The sequence below is a fragment of the Sciurus carolinensis genome, chromosome 5 (assembly GCF_902686445.1).
Source record: "Sciurus carolinensis chromosome 5, mSciCar1.2, whole genome shotgun sequence".
Lineage (NCBI taxonomy): Eukaryota > Metazoa > Chordata > Mammalia > Rodentia > Sciuridae > Sciurus > Sciurus carolinensis.
In genome coordinates this window covers 145,511,994-145,535,064 of record NC_062217.1, presented here as the reverse complement: position 1 = coordinate 145,535,064, position 23,071 = coordinate 145,511,994, and the positions used below count along the sequence as shown (strand labels likewise).

General features: G+C 35.0%; 1 protein-coding gene across 1 annotated transcript in view; it reads left to right on the top strand.

The window, feature by feature from the left end:
* Nucleotides 1-21,090, top strand: part of Tm9sf3 (transmembrane 9 superfamily member 3) — a 64,956-nt gene extending 43,866 nt beyond the window's left edge. The window contains exons 10-15 of the mRNA XM_047552354.1: nucleotides 4,959-5,098; nucleotides 7,918-7,986; nucleotides 11,654-11,800; nucleotides 12,304-12,387; nucleotides 12,498-12,574; nucleotides 16,994-21,090. Of these exons, the coding sequence (XP_047408310.1) occupies nucleotides 4,959-5,098; nucleotides 7,918-7,986; nucleotides 11,654-11,800; nucleotides 12,304-12,387; nucleotides 12,498-12,574; nucleotides 16,994-17,061 (585 nt within the window). The 3' untranslated portion in view covers nucleotides 17,062-21,090. The remainder of the gene's footprint in view (nucleotides 1-4,958; nucleotides 5,099-7,917; nucleotides 7,987-11,653; nucleotides 11,801-12,303; nucleotides 12,388-12,497; nucleotides 12,575-16,993) is intronic.
* The last annotated feature ends 1,981 nt before the right edge of the window (nucleotides 21,091-23,071 follow it).

Sequence of the window (23,071 nt, the reverse complement as noted above, 5' to 3'; positions counted from 1 at the left end):
CACTCCAGTTACAATGGCAATTGTGAAGAACACAAGCAATAATAAATGGTGACAAGGATGTTTGGGAAAAGGTATACTCATTCGTTGCTGGTGGTACACTCTGGGAAGCAAATATGGAGATTCCTCAGAAAACTAGGAATGGAACTACCATATGACTCAGCTATCCCACTCCTTGCTATTTATTAGAAAGAACTAAAATTAACATACTATGGGGATACAACCACCTCATTACTTATTTATAGCAGCACAATTCACAATAACCGAATTATGTAATCAACCCAGATGCCTGTCAGTAGATGAATGGATCAATAAAATGTAATACACAATCACACACACACACAATGGAGTTTTACTCTCAGCCATAAAGAAGAATGGAATTATGACATTTTCTGGTAAATGAATGGAAATGGAGAAAGAACATCATGCTAAGTGAAATAAGGCAGTTGCAGAAAATCAAGGGTTGAATGTTTGCTTTTACATGTGGAAGTTAAAGTAAAATAAAGAAGGGAGGGAAGGATCAGATACCATAAAGATGTAGGGAAGATAAGTATAGCAGGAGGAGATCAAGAAGGAGAGAGGAAGGATAGGAAAGGGCAGGAAATGGGGAATAAATTTTTAAAAAGCATGCTGTGCATATATAAATTATACCACAGAGAATTTCATCTTTATGTGTAAGTAGAAAGAAGCAATCAAAAATAAATAAATAGATGATTGAAAAGAAGATCAGTAGAGGAGGAAGGAACACATAGGGACAGGGAGGAGGGGTGGAAAAAGTGGGTGAGACATGAACTGAAATCAAATTCCATGCATGGATGAATTTGTTAGGATGAACCCAACTATTATGTATAACTATAATGCTCTAATACAATAAATAAATAAAACCAAAAACCTGCTGGGGTTTTAATTGGTATTGCATTGAATCTCTAGCTCAATTTGAGAATAATTGACATCTTAATGATGTTGAGTCTTTTGATTCATGAACACACTATTCTGTCTCAGCTTATGTACTAATTTCTCAGCAGCATTCTATAGATGTTAGTGTTCAGGTTTTCTACATCTTTTGCTGAATTACCCCCAATTCTTAATATTTCTATGCTGTTTATAAATTGTATTTTTCAAATTCTGATCATTTACTGCCAGCTTATAGGGAAAAATAGGTTTTTGACTATTGCTTTGCATCTGAAAAATCTTGCTTAAATTCACTTGTTAGTCCTAGCTGCTTTATTGTAAATTTTGTTGTTAGGTTATTTGTGAATAATTGTCTGCCAATAGACAGTTTTACCTCTTTTTTTCTAATCAGTATGCCTTTTCTGCTTTCCCACCTTCCCACCTCTTTGCCCTCTCTTACTGCACTGGTTAATTACAGTAGTGTTGAGTAGTAGCGGTTAGAGCAGACATCCTTGCCTTGTTTCCAGTCATGGGGGAAACTTCAGTCTTGTGCTTGTAAGATGTGAGCTGCATTTTTCTAGATGCCCTTTTTCAAATTGGTAAGGTTTCTTTCTATTTGTAGCTTGCTGAAAGTTTTTATTGGGAATGGATGTTGGATTTTGCAGCAGCCTTTTCTGCATCCTTTTCAGATGATGATGGTGAATAGCATTGATTGATTTTCTAATCGTAACAATTTGCACTCATTTGATAAACCTTAATTTGTTGTGATGTGTTATCCATTTCATATGTTATTAGATTCCATTTGCTAAAATTCATTGTTTTCACATCTATGTTTGTGAGAGATATTGGTCTATAGTGAGTTTTTGTGGGGGAAGACCGGGGGTTTGAATTTAGGGGCCCTTGACCACTGAGTCACATCCCCAGCCCTGTTTTGTATTTTATTTAGAGACAGGGTCTTACTGAGTTGTTTTATACCTCACTTTTGCTGAGGCTGATTTTGAACTCGTGACCCTCCTGCTTCAGCCTCCTGAGCCTCTGGGATTACAGGCATGCACCACCATACCCAGTTGATAGTGTTCTTATAATTTTTTTTCTGATCAGGCTAGCTTTGTAGAACAAATTATTCACTTCAAATCAAGTGTTTCTTCCACTGTAGTGCTAAAGCACAACTTAAGGAAGAGAATGATGAGTTATATATTAATACATTATCTCTGGATAAAGTAATTGGGCTTCTTAGATGCATTTGTGTTTGAGTTGGTAATGCCCTGACCAGTGTCATCCCATTTGGCCTTCAATGTGGTGGTCGAAATGCTTGAATCAAGGCTAAACACTTCAGACAGAGTCATAAAATGTTTGAGTTAGAAAATGGATGGTAGAAATCATCTGTGAGCAGATTTTGAAGAAATACTTAAGCATATTGGCTAAGAAGAATGATGTATTTCCTGAGAATCTTACCAATAAGCAGTTACCATCTATTACCTTTTTTAAAAAAATCTCCCCTTTTAGCATTCCAAAATAGTCCATCTTAGGCCATCTTTTCCCTTTCCAACCCATTTATGCCACAGATTTCCTAAAAGTCCAGTCTGGAACAGAGGTAGAATAAGTATTAGCCATTTTGATGGTTTCTAGTTGGTAGATCTTTAGGGTATCAAGACTTATAGTCAGCTTTTTTTTATTACTTGTTTTTGTGTAGGTAGGGGGAACCCTCTGTGTGAAGTCTTTTCTCTCACCCCTGCCCACCTAAACTATCTTTCTAAGGGCATAGGGAAGACCTGTATTGGTTTGAATTCTAGAATTTTCAACAGTGTATTAGACCAATGGTTTTTGTATTCTTAACCTGCTAAATTTCATTTTTAAATGAAGCAATGTGGAAGCTCGATATGGAAAACAGATACGACCATGACTCCATTGTTGTAAATATATTTTAACACTTTAAATTTAATGAGAGCAATAAAGTTGTGATGAATACAAATCTAACAACAAGGGGTATGAATAACAGGTCAATCCTATCTCCTTCAGCAACCAGTTTATTTAGTTGAATGTCAGTAACTTCACAAATGAGTTAATTCCATGTGACTTTTTAACAACTTGCCCTGAAATCTCAGGGTATTCTTCAAAAAAACGCATTTGAAATAAAGAAGTAGGGAATTGATTTCGGAGATTAATCACTATAATTTTTAATAAACTCCTTGCATTTTAAAATCATGTATTAAAAATCAGAAGAGAGGAAAAATTTTAAATGCTAAACAGTTGATAATATCTTGATGAGACTATGTATAGGTTACTTGATTGATTCTTGCTCTGCGCCTCATTGATCTGCCACTCAACTATCTGTGCCACATAAATGGTTGGAGTAGTGCCTCTGTTTGTACCACTTTTAGGGAAGCAAATCTGTGAAAGCCTGAATTGGGATAGGAGAGGGGAGGTAAATAAAAGATAGAAGTGTAGCATCACTAACTTCCCTAATCAATGACATTTGCCGGAAGTTCAAATATACAGACACAGCAGGAGAACCTTTTCTGAGTTTTGTGTGAAAATGAGTCAGTCTGGCTTAAGATGTCTCTAGTGTATTAAAATTTGGTGTAGGACTCATCTGCCTCTATATTTTAAATTATGGTTAAGAATTTTTTTAAAAAAACCTTTGTGATTTAAAATGTTTAGTTTGTTTCAGGTTGCATATTAAAGCAACAACAAAAATGAAAAAAACCAATGCCACTGTCATTCTACCAATCTATTTTTCAGTATTTCTTTCTATGAGCTGTTTTTATAAGAAATACTGAAAACATGTTTCTATATTCTTAAGTTGAAATTAATAAAACCAGGAAAACAAATTAAAAAATTTAATTTAAAAATTGAAATTAAATTCATCTTATTTGTAGAGATTTGTTTAGTTTACTCATTGAATATTATAACAGATTTGGAAAGTGACTCTCAATAAAAATAACTAACATCAGAACAAGATAACGTCAAAGTTCCTAATGATTTTTTTCATGCATTTTTGATGACATATAGAAATGTCACAAAGTTCTTAGCACTAGCTACAGTGAAGCTGTAGTACTTTGCTATGTCTTAAAAAATACTTCCCACCATTAAAATTTATTGTAGCCATGTTCAGGGATTTCTTTTTTTTTTTTTTTTTTTATGTTGCTTCAAAAGCAATTCTTTCCTTATGTAATTACTGGATTTTCTACCCTATACCTCTTCACTTCTCTCAATTTCTTTAGTTTTCATTCAGCTTTTCTCTCACTGTTGCTGTTTATTAGAATCCCAAAATGTATAATTAAAAGAGATTTTAGTAGTGATTCAGTTCTCCATTTTATAGAAGTTTGAATGAAGTAATCTTAACTAGATGCTAGCCAGAGAAAAGTTTGTATATCCAGATTTCATAAAAACCACAAAAATAAATTTATTTTCCTAATTGTCCACTTTGGTTCTAGAATCTCTAGATGGCCTTCTCTATAATTTTAGACTACTACTCATGGGCAGAAAAATATTTGTATTATTTTAGTAATGGCACATATATATAGAGACTTTCATTGTTAGGATTCCAACCAAGGTATTATGGAACAGAAAAGAACACGGTCTTCAAGGTTGGCAGATCTGCATTGAAATTTTAGCCTCACTACTTACTAGCTGTGTGATCATGGGAAGTTAGTTATTTTGTCTTTCTGGGTCTCATTTACTTCATCTTTAAAACAGGAAAATGACATACTTGAACCTCTGTGTACAATAAAGTATAGCCAAATAAGTTAGTTAAAATGATGTAAGAGTAAGGCTAGATACCTTAAAAGCAGACAACTGACAAGAAAAGGGACTGTATCTGAGATATTATGGAAGAAAAGGAAAAATAGGAAACTAAAGTTGCTAAGACACAGTTCACCTTGTGTTTGGTTCAATTCTAACATTTTTCCTATTTTCATTTGTGTATATCTTGTGTAATTTTAGCCCATTTTGAACTTAAACATTTTTCTTCTATGATCAAATTATGAAACAAACTTTTAGTGTCTCTTTTGTTTTTATTGTTGTTACTGTTCTCCGAGTAATCACACACATTTTTGTTTAATTTGCAGGTGGCTGTTTGTTGCATCTGTTTTTTTGTTATTCTTCCTCTAAATCTTGTTGGTACAATACTTGGCCGAAATCTGTCAGGTCAGCCCAACTTCCCTTGTCGTGTCAATGCTGTGCCTCGTCCTATACCGGAGAAAAAATGGTAAAGAGGATGCTAAATCTTATGTAATTATTTATCATAATATATGCATTCTTAAGACTGTTGTATACATTTAACTTTAGAATTGGTATGTATTTATGAGAATGTCTTAAATTTGAGCTTAAGAATGTGTTTAATTTTTCTTTCAATCTACATTGTTTGTATGGTGATAAGTTATATCTTTATTTCACTTTCTGAATATTATACCATTTACAGACTTGACAAATACTTTGCTAGGTCTACTGGTGTGTACAGGTGGGAGGGAAGTAAAGCCGGAATTATTAAGCCTTGCTGCCTGATTTTGTAAATAAGGTTTTATTGAACACAACCATGCCCAGTTGTCCATTCACTGTCTTTGACTACCTTTACCTTACAACATCAGAATTGACAGAGCAGTAGTTATGGCAGAGTTCATATCACCTGCAAAATCTAAAATATTTACTATCTGAACCTTTACAGAAAAAGTCTGCCAGCTCATGGCTTGTAATTTCTTTTTCCTTCCTAGGTATTTTATTATCATAGACAATATTGACACACATTTACAGGCATATACATCCTACTGAGAGATGAATTAGGAATGAAACCATTATAATTTTATGATAATTATATTGTTTATCTTTATTCTGGGATTGTATAGAATCTCTCAATTACATGTCTGTCAATTTTTTAAACAGAATATGTTCTTGAGGATTTCCCAAGATTAATCCTGACAAGGGATGACAAGCATTTTTGTTTAACAGGTGCCTCTCTGGCAATAGTATAAATACAGTATATATTTTATTTTATTTGACCATTAGTTTGAAATTATGATTCTTGATGGATTATTAATTTGAGGTAGTTTGTGTTTTCCTAATTTATGCAAATTTGAATAAAATATGAATGCATAGTATATATATAATTTGCCTTTTAAAATTAGCACATTGAATATTTTGCTGATATATGCTAGTCTGCTTTTCTTCAGTTTTCTAGGTCTTAATGGTAGACATAAAATAGAACAATCTTACTGTACTTCTATTTCATCTCATAACAATGGGTAAATAGTAGATTTGTTATTTTATAAGAATAGCTGAATAGACTACATCTTTACAATAAGGGTTATATAATGAAAAGCCCTTGTTCTTAGATATTTGACCACATTATAAATATAACTTACATACAAGGTACTTATACAAATAGATGATGATTACTCTTTGGTCTTTTCTAGGTATGGAAGCATATAGCCATGTGTAGAAATGGAGGTTGAATAAAATAACCCCTTGTAATTTAGAGGAGAGCAGTCAATTTTAGTCTCAGGAATTGACCATATTCTTTTCTTTCCTTAGATTTGTGCTTGTGAGGGACTTTGACTAGATTTTTTTTTTTTTTTTTTTGAGGTACTGGGGATCAAACTCAGGGCCTTGTGCTTACAAGACAAGTACTCTACCAGCTGAGCTATCTCCCCAGCCCTAGAAATTTTTTTTATTAGTGCATTTTAATTATACATGCAAATAACATACCCTTCCTAATTCTCCGTTCATCCTTCTCATTCCTCCTGATCCCCTCCTCTTCTCTAATAGCTAGCTAGTAATTTTTTGAGTCTTTTTTTCAACTACTTTTTTCTAAACTAATATTAGACTATTAGGGCTCATTAATATCCCAATATTCACCTCATTACTAGGGAGGGTAAGAGTAAAGCCAGAAGTCACAAAAGGTCCTCTAGGTCACTAGGGCTGGTGAAGGAGAAGAGTGAACCATAGGTGACCTTCCTCACCAGATTGTCACATTTAGGGTTAAGAATATTGGAACCAAAACCTCAATACTGCATCTGACTTTCATTGATTCTATAACCTTGGGAAGATCACTTTTAGCTTCAATGGGTATTGGTTTCCTATAAAACAAGGAAAGACTAGATTAAATGATTTTTAAGTTTTTTTTTTTTTCAGCTATCAATTTTTTAATTTTTCTTCTCAGTTTTTTAGTTTGTCCATCTGAGTGATATTAGTTTAATGTCTTTTCTGTGCCAGATGCTATGCTAGGCACTGGAATCCCTAGATGAATAATTTCTGTCTGCTACAGTTTATGATCTAGTGAAGTCTGATGTGTGTAATTAGATAGTTACAGAACAGTGTGACGAGTACAGCCGTGGACTAAATTCAAGAGGTGGTAGAAAACAGGTGAAAGGGCCACCTCTTCCAGGGAGGCTCAGGAGAGGCTATTTAGAAAGGACAACACTTGAGTCAGTGCTTGCAGGGAGAGAAGTATGAGATGAGAGAGGGCACTCCAGGTGGGGAGTTACAGATTGCAGTCAGTAAATATTTGTTGAATAAATAAGTTTGAATTTTTTAATTCTTTGACTTACTGTAAATCAGAACTTCTAATACCTTAATTGTATACTTTGTCAGAAAAAAAAAAAAAAATTACAGCACCATGGAGAGATTGAACGAAGACATGGCAAGACCACAGTTTAGGACCTCTCTTCAGATGGGGGTCTAAAGACTCTCCCTTCCCTTTGGGTTTCTGTTAGATGCCTATAGAGTTCTTAGAAATTATTGAGAGGTGAAGTGACAAAGTAGGAGTAAACACATTGTCCTTGAGTTTTGCCAGTGGCAAAGATTTGTTTGTGTTCCTTAAATATTACCATAGGCTTTAATGTTGTAAGGAATACTAATTGCAACCTATGGCTAATATGAATTCGCACCTACTTACTTGTGCCTCTTTGGAGTTTGGTTTTTCTTTTTACTGGTTTGTTTTTTTAAAGTATTAGATATCACCTCTCTATTACCAGGATTTATACTATATAAAAATCATTCTAGAGGTTTACTGTTAATTTTAATATTTTCCAGGTTTATGGAGCCTGCAGTTATTGTTTGCCTGGGAGGAATTTTACCTTTTGGCTCTATCTTTATTGAAATGTAAGTTTTGTCCATGTGTTTATGTTTTGAGGGGTTTTATTATAATGAGAATTTAGTGGATAGGGTAGGTATAGAATCTTCAGATGAGGTGGCATCTATACTAGTCAGCTTGTGTCACTATAATGCACTACTCTAGGTAGCTAGCTTTGTTCCCAATTTGTGAGGTTCTGAGTTCAAAATCAGGTGACCTCATGGAATTGGTCCCTGATGAGGATGGCAAATGGTGGTACATCATGATGGGGGGTGGGGGCGGGCAGAGTGTGTGTGAGTGTGTGTGTGTTTGTGTGTGTGTGTGTGTGTAAGAGCTCACATTGTCAAACAGGAAATTGACGAGAAAGACTGACATCCCAGTATCTCTTCTACGAGCATACCCCGAGTAATCTGAGAACCACCTCTCAAATCTAGGCCCCATCTCCCAGATCTTCACCAGCAGTGCTGTCCTTGATACTAAGACCTTTAATCACAATGGAACCTTAGGTGACACAGACCACACCCAAATCATTGTGGTATCTAATAATCTGTTAATTCTGTGCCTTCTAGAAAGGGGTCTGCATAGGATGTCTAAATGTAGTTGTCTACCTGTTCTCAGATATTCAGGTGAAGTGCATACTTTTTGTTTGTATTCTAGGCCTCTTTCACTTAATAGGAGAGCTAAGAAATCAAAATATACATGCTAGAGAAAAGTAGGCCAGTCTTTGATCCCATATATGATGGAAAGAACTTCTGATTTTTGTATATTTTGAATATATTTGAATATCCAAAGAACTAGGTAAACTATTACCTACTAGTCAGTCTAGACCCTGAGATGTTTGAGGTAGTCACTCCTAGGTTCCTTCCCTAGAGACCTGCAGGAGTACTGGGAAGGTAGCGTATGTGTTTGAGGATAAAGGTATGTGCCCACTTACTATACTTCATATCTGCATCCTTTACCATCGCAAAATATAAACCTTTATTTTCTCTGTTTGTGGCCCAGTATTCCTTGATAGGAATGCTTTATTTTAGGCAATGTAGTTCTTTGTATGGGACTTTATCAAATACTACCCTTAGCCCCAACCTACTAAACACAACTAAATATGTATGGTTGTCAGCTACCAGCTGCGAGTATACCAAGCATTTCCCTTAGAGGGAAACTAGAGTGTGTGTCACTAACTTATGGTTTCATAGTGCTCTGCCATTGAGCTAACCCACTGAATTCCATCTTGGTAACAACTCCAAATACTCTTACAGGTTTCCACATGCCTCTGAGTCTCTCTAGTAAAATAGAAAACTCCGTAACAGATATGATTTGGTTTGGTAGTTGGTTAATTAAAAAGGTTGGTTCATGTAAGAGACATAAAAAATGATACATATATAATATTTTATTTTAAAATAACTAAATATACACCTGTCCATTGAATTTTTTTTTAAAATATATAGAACCAAGATCTTACTTTGATTCTTTTCTATTGATTGCAATTTCAACCATTTTTTTCTTTGACATTTATAATACAACTTCTGTCTTTTTGAGTCTTAGGGCAAGAACATAAAGAACCATGTGAAGCATTCTAAGTACAGAATCCTAGATTTGTCCATTATGTCCCACAGTCTTTTTATATATGTATTTTTTTGTAGGTGGACACAATACCTTTGTTTTATTATTTTTATGTGGTGCTGAGGATTGAACCTAATGCCTCACACGTTAGGCAAGTGCTCTGCCACTGAGCTAAACCCCCGCCCTGTCCCCAAGTCTTTTGTAGCCATCTCACCCATACTTAATTTTATAGCTTTTTTTAAAGCAGCTCACCTTATTAAATCTTCCCAAGGCATTCAACACACTTTTCATAGCAACAACACATCCTTTATTTTTGCTCTACTGTTTATTGGTTCATGTAATATTTAAGTAAATTGTCTCTGTTAGTCAGCATTCCATCACTGTGATAAATGCCTGAGATGAATGTTCTTATTAGGAGCTAAAGCTCAAGGTGTCAGAGGTTTCAGTCCACAGTTTCTTGGCCCCCTTGCTTCCTAAGCGCATGGCAGAAGAAACCTCTTTATTCCATGGTAGCCAGGAAGCAGAGAGAGAGAAAGAGGAAGGGACTGGGGTTCCACTGTCCCCTTTAAGGGCATATCCCCAGTAACCTAACTTCTTTCACTTGGCCCCACTTCCTAAAGATTTCATAGCACTACAGGGTGACAACTAAGTCATCAACATGTGGCTTTTGGGGAATTTTTAAGTTCCAAATCATAACATTACCTAATGATACGAATGAGTACAACTAAATACAAATGGTTGTCAGCTATCGGCTGTGAGTATACCAAGCATTAGTTAGTACCTTATAGGGAAACTAGACTGTGTGTCACTAACTTATGGTTTCATGGCACAAGTTTAGGAACTACTTCTGTACTTCCAGTCTGATACTGCTTTGCGTTCTCACTTTGACTTGACCTCTCCATTGTTTCCCTCCTGCCCCTGTCACCAGTACTTCTTGATCATGTAACTTTCTGCTTTCCAGGCACTCTGTTCCATTAGATAGCTTCTCTGTTCTTTCTTTAAAGTTGCCTCTGTTTTGAACACCCTCACACTCATTCTTCTCTCATAGCCAAGTGATCTTTTTAACCTGTCAGTCTGTTCATGTACTTCTTTGTTAAAAACTTTTCATTTTTATTGAGATGAGGTCCCAACTCAATAGCATGGCCTTCATAATACAAGAACTGGTCTTGTTTATTCTCTTAGCTTTTGCCCCTTCATTTAAAATCCTAGCTATACTGAATTCTTTGAGTTTTTCAAAGTATAGGGGATTCCTTTATTTCTAAAACCCCTCTGCCTTTGTTGTTGTGCTTTTCCTACATGTAGATCATTCTGGCTTTCCCCACTCCACGCATGCCCTGTCCAAATATTCGTACTGACTCCCCCAGTGCCCACCCAACTGAAACCAGGGATAGTGCATATCACAGTGGATCATGATTGCCCTGTTTCCCCATTAACCAGGAATCTCCCTGAGGGTGGAGGTGTCTTCACAGTGCTATTCTTCCTGCTTTCTAGTTGTTTTGTGGTAGGGTTGAAAGAATGAATGACCAACAAATTAACCAACAAACAGAAGAGAAGAAGCTAAAAGACCCTGTTCTGATGTAGTGATGATTTGAGTAATAGATTTAGAGATAAAATAGAAAAAGTCTTTTGTTCTAATGAAAAATCTTTCTGCCCTTTCCCTCACTGTCCTCCAAAGACAGGGTAGATCTTTGGACTTTCTTTTCCTAATCTTACATACTATTACTCTATCAAACTTATTTTTCTGTTTGAAAGGGTGTTTTATAAAATATAAAATACATTGCTTGGATACTGTTGTATCTACAGGCAAATGAAAGAATTGACTTCATTTTACTAGTATATATTTCTTGCTGTTTTCATTTGTTCTTTTCCACATTTTACTCCTTTAAGCTTCTTATTTATTCAGTTTTCCTAGAGACAAATACCTTATTGAAGAATCTTGAAAAACTATAAGAAAATATTTTTAAGATAATTTTTAAGGATTTAATAGATGAGAAAGGGTAAGGGAAGCTGTTGGAAGTTACTGAAAGAAAAATATTGATATTTAAATGAGGTGAAAATGAGAACTAAGATGTGAGAGAGCAGAGTTAGCTTCAAGAATGAAGACGGAAAACCTGTGTCTATATTGCATTTTCTTAGGTATTTCATCTTCACGTCTTTCTGGGCATATAAGATCTATTATGTCTATGGCTTCATGATGCTGGTGCTGGTCATCCTGTGCATTGTGACCGTCTGTGTGACCATTGTGTGCACATACTTCTTGCTAAATGCAGAGGATTATAGGTGGTAAGTACTTAATTGTGAGCAGAAACTCTAAGGATCATATTTTACAATGAGATTGACTTTGAAGTGTATCAAGCAGAGGAGAAGATCTGGATAAAAACGCTGTACTTAAGATAGCATAGGAATTTTTTTTGTTATAAAAATTAAGAATATTTTAGAGGAAAAATAGTATCAATCGGAGTTTTTTGTGCTAATGTTAGAGAAGAAATATTTTTACTAAGTGCTTAATATGGAAGGGGTTTTATGAGGAAGCATCTTTTCATTTTTAACATGAGTAGCATTAAGTGTGAAAAAGGAAATGCTTTATTTCGTGTCACTTACAATAGGGAAAGTGAGAAATTTGAGGATCTCCTTTAATTTTTAGGTTCTCTCCTTGTTGACACCATGTGCAAACATTTGTTTTTTAACATACAGAATTTTAAGGGTTTTTGTAAAATAAAATTCTTTGCTTTAAAATTCTTGCTTTAGTGTCATTCATTCAAAAGTGTTCTCTGTTCTTTCTCCAGGCAATGGACAAGTTTTCTCTCTGCTGCATCAACTGCAATCTATGTTTACATGTATTCCTTTTACTACTATTTTTTCAAAACAAAGTAAGTGGAGACATTTTCTCATTTTTTTTCATTTAGAAAACTAAGGCATAAGACCTTATGTTGAAAGCAAAAACATATATACTATATATAGTTATTTTGTTTTATTGCAGGATGTATGGCTTATTTCAAACGTCATTTTACTTTGGATATATGGCGGTATTTAGCACAGCCTTGGGAATAATGTGTGGTAAGTTTTGAAATTCTTAGAACATCATGAGTAAATGTTTGAGTGCTCAAAATCAGAAAAATATAGTAATTAGAAATTAAAAAATTGTATTGCTTTATGAGGACACCAAAATAAATGACCTTCAGTCCTTTCAACTCTTACTCCAAACCTTTATCACCTTACTTTCTGTTTTCAGAGAAATTTTTAATAATTTTGTATATTACAGATTAATTCCATACTACAGTTAATTTCTTATTCATGTTAAGAATTGGAATTTTTAAAGTTTTGGTTCATGGAAGACATCATGTGTAGGTGGGTTAAGGTGTTTACCTGATGATTTCTGTTTGGAAATTCCTCATACTGTTGATAGAGATAGCAGTGTGTTGAAGGCAGCGTGGTGTATTGACTGTGAGTACATACGTGGGTGTCTGCAGACTGAGCCTCACTTATGACTGTGCCACATATGTGTTCTGCACCTTGATCTGGTCCCCCTAGCTTTCCAAGCCTCTGTAAAATGAGAATAATCCTACTTGTTTCATGGGTCTACCACAGTCTTCCATCAAAAGGAAGGATAGTTGTCACCATATGATACAGTCCAAGCATGTGTGAAATACCTAGAAAATAAGGAACTTTTGGAAGCAGCATGTTAAATGGAAAGGGCATGAACTTGAAAGTCCAAAAGACCTGAATGAGATCTCCATGCTGCTACTCACCTTTTTTGTGGTCATGAAACGACATTAACCTAAGGCTCATTCTCATCTGTGAAATGAGCATCTTTCAGAGTGGTTGAGAGGAATAGCGTCATGTGCAGAAAGTACCAGAGGTAGTGCCTGGACTGTTAGTAGGTGGTAAGAGAGAGCCAGTTATGCAGGAGAGACATGGTGAGGAGTGGGAAGAGCTGAGGCTTCTGGGGTCAGTCAGCCCTGGATATGAATCCTGTTATCCCCACTTAACAGCCATGCTTTTTAACTGTTCTTCCTTACCTTTTCTCATTTGCAAAGTAGAAATAAAGCCTACCTTTCTGGAATTGTCAGTGGTTGAGTATGGGTGAACCTTGGGTCCATGGTGGCTACTCGGTGAACGGCGGCTGCTGTAGGAAACTGATGAGGGCTAAAAGTCCTCAGGCTTCCTTCTGCTCTGGCATCATGTCTGTCTGTGATCCCTATGGGCTTTGTGCCTTATGGTATCACCTCAGAGCAATTTCATGACACTTAAGTTCAGGCAGAGGTACTCAATGTGAAACGCTTAAGTAACTCACTTTTTTCTGCGTCGCTCTTTTCTATTCAATAAGTGAGATTGATTCCTTGGTTACCTCATAGGAATGATGTTAGTCCTAAGGACTAATCACTGTAGAAATATATCCAGACTCCCTTTCTTTTTCTGTTACTTGCCATTGACTTTTTCTTTCTTTTTTAATAGATCCACCTTTAACTATAGAGTGGCCAATGGATAAGGGATATTAATCTTATTAAAAGCTAGGTCCTGGTATGACATTTCGCACATTTTGGGGTACCAAGATGCTGCATTCGTCCATCAGAAGAGTGTTCATTTCATACCCACTGTGTATGTGATCACGCACATACAAATTAGGTTGACAGTGTGTAGGGCATAGTGGCGCAAGCCTACAATTCCAGCAGCTTGGGAGGCTGAGGCAGGGGATCTTGAGTTCAAAGCTAGCTGCAGCAACTTAGTGAGACCCTAAGCAACTCAGCTAGACTCTGTATCTAAATAAAATATAAAAAAGAGCTGGGGATGTGGCTCAGTGGTAAATCACCCCTAGGTTCAGTCCCTGGTACCAAAAAAAAAAAAAAAAAAAAAAAAAATTAGGTTGACAGACCCCCAGCATTCATTCTGGAATGGATTTGTATGCCTTTGGAGCTAATTGCTTGCTGAATGAGGGGGTGGAGATACTGTTTAGACTGGAACTGATCATCATCATACAAAAATTATCCATACCCATCAATATATGTTGCTATAGTATTTAAGTCAGTAATTAAAAGAAAGCTATGTATTGATTTTTAAAAACATAGCAAAAAGAAATGACATTAAGTTATTAAATGTTTAGATTGTTATAGTCTGTATATTATGAGCATAGCATTTCTATTTTAAGGAAATTAAAAGTGCATCTCTGTTATTCCTAAGACATTTGCCTTTCTAGAGGGCTTATTCAAAATCATTTATAATAACTTTTTATAAAATTATACTTTTATGAGTTTATTCTTGAGATACTCATAAGATTAGGGAAAATGATTCTCCAGGTTGATACTGTTTTGATTTTAAGCCTATCTCTGCACAAAGGGGAACAATATTTTATACGTTTAGAAAATTAGATTTGGTTATTGAATTTGTGTTTTATTTTACCAGTTAAGTTTTTGATGGTAGTTAAATTTTTATAGACATTTTTATGTTCTAAGTATCCAGATTTATTTTTTTAAATTGAATGATTTTATCTTAACTTGTTAAGAATTTTATTATAACTATTTTTAAATGCATTATCAGTATTTTAAAGTGTAATATCATTATTTCATATTATAAAAGAAATAATGTGTCATTGCAAAAGTAATTGGAAGTAGGTTTACATTGTCATTTTGGTGGACTTTTTGTATTTTTAATATTTAATTATGGGAAATTTTTCAAACATAGAAAAAGAAGAACAGTAATATATACAGTGAGACCCCATGTACCCAACACCCAGTATCAGTAATTACTGACTGATAGCCAGTCCTGTTTTATTTGTATCCCCCATTGCACTCCTTTATTCTGATATTAATCTCAGGTTTTATGTCATTTTAGCTATAAATATTTCAGTATATCGCTTTCTCAGAGATAAGCATAATTTCTTAATATGACAAAATATTCAGTGAGTATTCAGATTTACCCAACCTGTCCCTCTTAATTCTGTTTGCATCATGATTCTCACACATAGAGACCCAGACACTAGGTACCCCCTAATGAAAGTTTGCAAACCATCTCCTAAGTATTCTTGGACCAAGTACCTAGGGATGATAAAGGTTAAGGTTCATTCATTGCTTGGTTAAAATGTCTCGTGGCTCTTCTGACCTATATATGTTCCTTTACTCTTGCTATTTATTTTTAAAACTAATTTAAAATTTTTTTTATTGAGTTTTCCATATTCTGGTTATATCCCTGCTGGTTTTATCTGTGAGGTGTCATTTAATGTTTTTCCATGAGCTTCCCCCAACCTATACTTCCTGTAAAGTACTAGTTAGAGCTTTAATCTTTATCATCCCTATCTTTATCATCCCTATCATAACTATCATTGACAGTTATTGCCTAACTAAAATAATTCATTAGTGGTTATAATAATCTAATTCTGTTGTTCCTCTTATATTTATCAGCTGGGATACTTCTATAAGGGAAGCCTGCCTTTCATCAGCCATTTGGTTACCTTGAGGTTACAGGTCATGTATAGTAAATGCAGGGTAGATACACGTTTGTTTCTTTCCTTTCATTCACCAGTTGGGTAAATAAAAGTTCATTCAAAAGTGACCAGTTAGGTGCATGTGTGTGTGTGTACCATTTTTAACTTGTGGACGGTTTACTTTAAAACTTTTTAAGAAAATTGGACTAGATGGTGAACTCCTAAATTTAGTAGAGGATTTTCTCTGACAGTTCACTGACCAACTGTTGTATTTTAGAGAACCTCAAGTATTTGTAGTAAGGAACTATCCAGTATGTTCATTCATTCAACAAATATTTATTGAGTACTTTTTTTTCATGTACCGGGCACTATGTTGGACATGGGATATAGATACTTCATTAATAAAATGACAAATATCCCTGCCTGCTGGAGTTTTGAGCCCCACTTGAGGATAATTTTTCAAACACAGCATTTCAAAACTACTGATCTACTTAGTTGTCTCTCTTGTCCCTTCCCTCAAATACGTCATTCTTTCTACCAGATATACAGCTTAAACATAAACATAAAAAAGGTATTAGAAAGTACCTCTTCTCTAGAGCTGCAGAAACCATTGGGCCATGGTTCTGTGGTCCTCCCTCAGAGTATCCTTGTTCACTTCTTGCTGACCTACCCATAAGGTTTTGGAACATATATTGATCTTGTTTTAATGACCTGATAGTATATTCATAAATCAAATAAGGTGTTTTTTTCATTTAACACATTTTTATCATTCTCAAATTATTCTTGGTTTTATGTGATGTATCAGTTTCATAGTTACTGATTATACAAGCAATAATTGCTATTTGATAAAAAAATCACATTAGTTCAGACTTGGTATCTGATGGTAACAAATACTTTGCAAAGCAAATGATAAAAAATTCAGTAAGTTCAAAGAGAATGCTAACAAAGACATTATCTTAAAAAGAATAATGTTTAATATTTGTAAATGATGTAGTGTTTGTAAATGATGAATACTGCTCCATACTTGTTTCTAAACATCTTATTTTATCTTTTTGCAGGAGCAATTGGTTACATGGGAACAAGTGCCTTTGTCCGAAAAATCTATACTAATGTGAAAATTGACTAGAGACCCAAGAAAACCTGGAACTTTGGATCAATTGCTCTTCATAGGGGTGGAACTTGCACAGCAAAAAAGCGCAAGAAGAGATGTGGGCTTAACACTGGGTACTTTGTGGGTCTCTTTCGTGGATGGCTTAAAGTAACATCTATTTCCATTGATCCTAGGTTCGTACTGACTGCTTTCTCCAACTGTTCACAGCAAATGCTTGGATTTTATGCAGTAGGCATTACTACAGTACATGGCTAATCTTCCCAAAAACTAGCTCATTAAAGATGAAATAGACCAGCTCTCTTCAGTGAAGAGGACAAATAGTTTATTTAAAGCATTTGTTCCAATAAAATAAATAGAGGGAAACTTGGATGCTAAAATTACATGAGTAGAAATCTTCCTGGCACTTAGTGTTTCTACGTTATTGAAAAATGATGTTCCAGAAAGATTACTTTTTTTCTCTTATTTTTACTGCCATCATCAACCTATTGTGGGACATTTTTATATATCGAATCTGGATTCTCTTTTTGACCTGCTATAGGTTTTTTTCCCCTCCAACTGCATCCTTTTTTTTTTTTTTTTTTTTAAAGAATTTTAAAATGTTAAATTCTGCATGTAATATATCTGCCGTCATCTTAGTTGGACCAACTTCCCATTTATTTATCTTGAAATTGTCCAGTCACATTTTAATTCCATCCAAAGAAGATACAGTCTGAAGATAAGAGGTGTACTCTCTACAATGCAATTTACTGTACAGTTAGAAAGCAAAGTGTTAAATGGAGAAGATAATTTGTTTTTATTAAACATTTTGAGATTTAGATAAACTGCATTTTAACTGAATGTCTAAAGTGATTATCTTTTTCCCCCCCAGGTTAGTCTTACATCTTTTTTGAGTTTGAATGAAGGCTTTACATAAGAAATTATTAAAAGCAAGGGGGGTGGGTAATAAATGTATATAACATTAAATAATGTAACGTAGGTGTAGATTCCCAGATGCATTTGGATGTACAGATGGACTACGGAGTACTTTTTTCTGATGATGATTGGTGTAGAAATGTGTGAATTTGGGTGGCTTTTTACATCTTGCCTACCATTGCATGAAACATTGGGGTTTCTTCAAAATGTGTGTGTCATACTTCTTTTGGGAGGGGGGTTGTTTTCTTCTATTTCTTTTCTGAGACTCCTACAGGAGCTAAATTTGTAATTTAGAAACATTTAATTTTGTTAATCCTGTCTGGGACACTAAAGTAACATCTAAAGCATTACTGCTTTAGAATGTTCAAATAAAATTTCCTGACCAAATTGTTTTGTGGAAATAGATGTGTTTGCAATTTGAAAGATACCTGTTCAAAAGGCACTATTACTTAATGCCAGTTATTTTTTAATAAACTACAAAGTATTCCTTTCTAATACAGTGGACCCACACTTTAAAATCCCCAAACTGTCCTACATCATAGATTATGAAAAGCCCTTTGAATGAAATTGTGGCACAAAATCCGTTAGATTGGTGTACCATATAAAGTGGGGTGAGGAACAAGTGGTTAGCTTACTGTTGGGTGAACAAATTTAGATTACAGTTTTCTAAGAGATTTTAATTTTGAATACATTTTTCCTGGAACTATCCATAATGTAAAGTTTTCCTAGAACCACTGAGTTTCTAGTTTAATGGTTTGCTATGCAAATGACCACCTAAAACAATACTGTATATTGATATTTTTAGAAAGTCTCAAACCAGTTGTATTAAACCTTAATGTGAAAATCATGCCAATAATAATTACATTAGATGTTTTCATTACAAAAATATATTTCTATAAAGTAATGGACTTCATATCCTATGTTGTGGCATATGAGACCTATGAAAAGTGACAAGTTAGATTTCTCACCTCTCAAGTGTGTTTGATGTGAATGAACAGAAAGAAACTGTAGGTAGAACTTCTTTTTCAAGACAGAATGTGATATTAAATGTAATCCACTGGCTCTTCCACTTTGTCTTCTCAACTGCCTTTATGATCTTGTAAGAAAAGAAACTAAAAGTCAATATTTAATTACTTATATCGTGTAACTTTTTAACATGTTAGAGCACTTTTAGCATAAGAACACGTTGTCTGATGGAGTGTAAATTGAACAGCAAACTTTTGTCTTAATCAAAATGCAGTTTATTTTTCATGATATGATTCTTGCAGGTAAGATGTAAGGTTAAGAATATGTTTAGCTACTTTCAGGTGCACCAACTCTACCAAGTTGAGCTGTATTTGAAGTTCTTTAGAATCTGAAAAATGATTTTCTAACTTTCATATACATTAAGAACATTAACATTAAATCACCTTGAAAAGTCCTTTAGAAAAGGATTTGTATTGGTTTGTGGCTTTATAGAGGGTAAATATATATGTGTGAGTCTTGAAAAAGATGTAGTTCACAAATGGTTTAGCTCCCTAGCTCTCAGTTGTAGAATAAAGCAGAATATTATTTAAGTTAATTGAAAGGTGGGGTTTTTCTACTCCATCAATGCTGCATATATCTGTCTTCAATTTGCTAACATTATTGGCTCAACTGACACTTTGGACACTGTCAAAAACTAAGGGTAAACTTTCTCTTTAAGCATGCTTCTCCTGAAATTTGACTACATTAGTAGTTGACATGGCTTTACATATCTTCTCGTCCAAGGGCAGGATAAAGTAGAACTGTAACAGCGGGAGGGTGGTAAAGTTTTCTTCAGTATATACCATGTTGGGCTCCTAGATTGTACTGGGTTTGCCCATAATCAAACCCCATACTCTTAAAATTCATTATATTTGTGGTGATGTCTGAACCTAGTGAATGGTATACTTGGGTGTTTTCCTCTGAGAGTGGATAGACTTCTTTATAAAGGTGGTTGCTGCAAATTCCAGTTCTTCCAAAAGCCACTTTATTTAGGATTTATCCACAAAATATATTATTTTGATAGAGCTTTTGTTTCCTAAATGTTTACTAACCACCATATGCCAAATGTCTTGCAAATAAATATTTTAAAGCATCCTGAATTTTTACAAATGTAAAAAGATACAGCATATTAATGTAACTTGTTCAGGAAAAGCTACATACTGAAGGGCTTCTGTATATGAAATCTAGGGGGGAAAGGCCTATTCGTAAAAATCTATACACTGCAATTCCATCTGCGTTTTAAGTTTAGATTTCAGTGTGTCTTAATACTTCATTCTGTTGATTTACTGGAGAGTACAATAAATAGGAGTAGTGCTGTATGAAAACAAATACTCATTAATTGTATAAAAAAATCATTAAAGTTCTGTAATTAAACTGTTTTAATAATCAAGGAGTTGATCAGAGAAGTGGAGAAATTTAGGAAGATTGTTTGGAAATGTGTACAGAAATAGATTAGGTTTGCAGATAGGAGAGATCAGAGTTAACATTATACCTGCAAAAATTTTGTAAGATTTAAATTCAGTATGAGTAATAACTCTAGGTCTCTCCTTTGAGCATTCCCTAAAAGGTATCTGATTTTACATTCTTAGAGCTGCAGATAGAAATGTACAAAGACAAAAATAAAATTAAGTTCTTATTTCACTGTTAGAAAATGGCAACAAAGAAACGTGAAACCAGCTTGAAGTGTTAGTGAACTAGGTTCACAGTAACTGACTAAGTGTAGTGTGTGTTTACCCTAGTTCATCAGTTTAGGTTATTTGAGAGTTATAAAGGTTATTAAGAGCTTAAGGCAAGGAAGAAAAATATATGGAATTCTGTTGGAAGTACAACAGAGCATTCTTGGAAAAGCAGTCCCACTTGGGCTTTTCATCTGTGTTAAACTTGAACCTATAAATCCCCACAGAGCATGGACAATCGACAGAATTGGAAGGAAACAGTTTTTGCCCGATGATCACTTCCATTTTGTATACACCCTTTGTTTGTGTAGGCCATATTCCAGCCGGCTCTTTAGTCATAGCAATCCAGTATATAATGTGTCAAATACAATTGAGGTTCTAATCTAGTCTGTTAATTTATCTGAAGTTGGATTTTTAAAAAGTAATAAAAGTTAAATGTACTTCCCTTGGATGCTTTGTTTCTTTCCTTTTTAAACAGGTGAACCAAGCATAAGGGATAGCCAACTATTATTGGCATACATATTAAGAGATTGCTAATAGTGGTCCACAGTTAAATAAATCAGGGGTCAGGAACTGTTGAGAACCAGATAGTAAATAATCTAGTTGTTGAAAGACATACGGTCTGTCACAAGTACTCTGGCACTATAGCACAAAGCACCCATGGCAGATAGTGCATGAACCAGCAAATGTTACTGTGTTCTAGTGTAAGTACAGAAGCCCTCTGGTCATAGTTTGCTGGCCCATGAAATGAGAGGTTTAAAATTTAGGGGGTAGATTTTTTCCCTCCCCAAATTTATATTTTGAAAAAAAAAATGTGCAGAAAAGTTGAAAGAATGGTATAAGGTTTTGTTCTTTAAAAAAACGATTTTTTTCTTGTATTAACATTTCATTTGATTATAACTTTGGATGCTGTACTCAAGCCCCTCAACCCTATGCTTGTCCCTCTCCTGATCGCCTTTGTCTACTGCTTTTTACTTCTTTAAAGTAGTTTCACATGTATCCTTAATCATCCTAGGAAGCTGGAAGGGTATTAGAATCTAAGGCACCTAAAGAGGCTCTTATTTTTAGGCCAAAAGTAATCAAGATCAAGGCCTTGTTGTCTTGTGGTTTTAATAGTAAAATGGAGGTGTCAGCTTTCCACCCTAGAGCACAGATAGTGCCTGGAAAGTCACATTGAATATCAGTGTTTCCTGCAAATAGAGGGGATTATTTGTAATGTGCTACATTGAAATCAGTGTAATTTCTTGAGTCTATTTGTACTTTTTGTTTTTGTCTTTTATTTTTTAACTAGTTTTTAAGATTCCTATTAACCTCTTCGGTTCTTTTCTCCCTCTTATTTTATTAGCTGCCTCTGGGCCCAGCAATTTCTGTTAGCCAAATAGTTTTTAAGTTAGTACAAACTTGGAGTACTTCTGATCTTTAATGAACATTGTGTCAGGTTGGAAAACTAAAGGTAGAGAGGGATCTACTATGCAGGCAACTTCTCCATTTCAAAGATAATTATTTTATTAAATTGTTAAATGTATCATGTAACATTAGGAAAGGAGGAAATAGACCTACATCGGGACATGTGGAGTCAATGAGTCTACAAATGTATTTAAAGTTATTTGATTATTTTAAATGATTTTCCTTTTAGAAGTCTGCATACTTTAAGGTGAGAGGAGTTTCAAATGAAAACAAATGGAGATAGTTGTAGGGAGAATTGATACAAGTTATTTTTTAAACTGGTCAGTGTCATTCCATAGTGAACAGTCTGTCACTAAGGTTACTTGACTTAATTCTGAAGGTTGTTGAAGGAAAGGGAGAGTCTAGAGAGAAAGACGTGGAAGGTGACTCCCAGCTGAATTTGGTCAGAGAGGTGTGGTACAGTTAGAGACCAGTGGTGTAGGGCAAACCTGTTGAATAGGTAAGGGCTGTGGATGTAGTAGTTGCTATTAGATGGTGGATATAGGGTCTGTCCCAGTCAAGGACTTGGAGGTATGAGACATCAAGGCCCCATTAGGGGGACTGTAGGTGTTTAAAGCTACAAGAGCATTATGGGAGACGGCAAGAGCCAGAGCGGGAAGGTAAGAGAAAGGCCTGAAGGTGGATGGAGGACCTGGTTTCCACCTTGAGCAGGGACAAAGGTTTTGGAGAGCTGCTAAAAATTGTAACATTTTAATTGCCTTCTCTAAAGAAAGCATAGTACCTTCTCAGTGGTCAGCAATGTAAAGGAAGGAATGAGCGGGTAGGGGAGAGTGCCTACTTCATTCTGGAAGTCCTACCCTCTGTGCTGGAGGAGTTTATGATGATATATAGTGATCTGGAAAGGTAAAATGATCAAGTGGCCAAGGTGTGGTAGCTTCAGAGGATCAACCCAGTAAACTGGAAGGGGTCTGAGCACTGAAAAGAACCTGGTTACTTTGGGCATATGTGTATAGATATACGAAGCT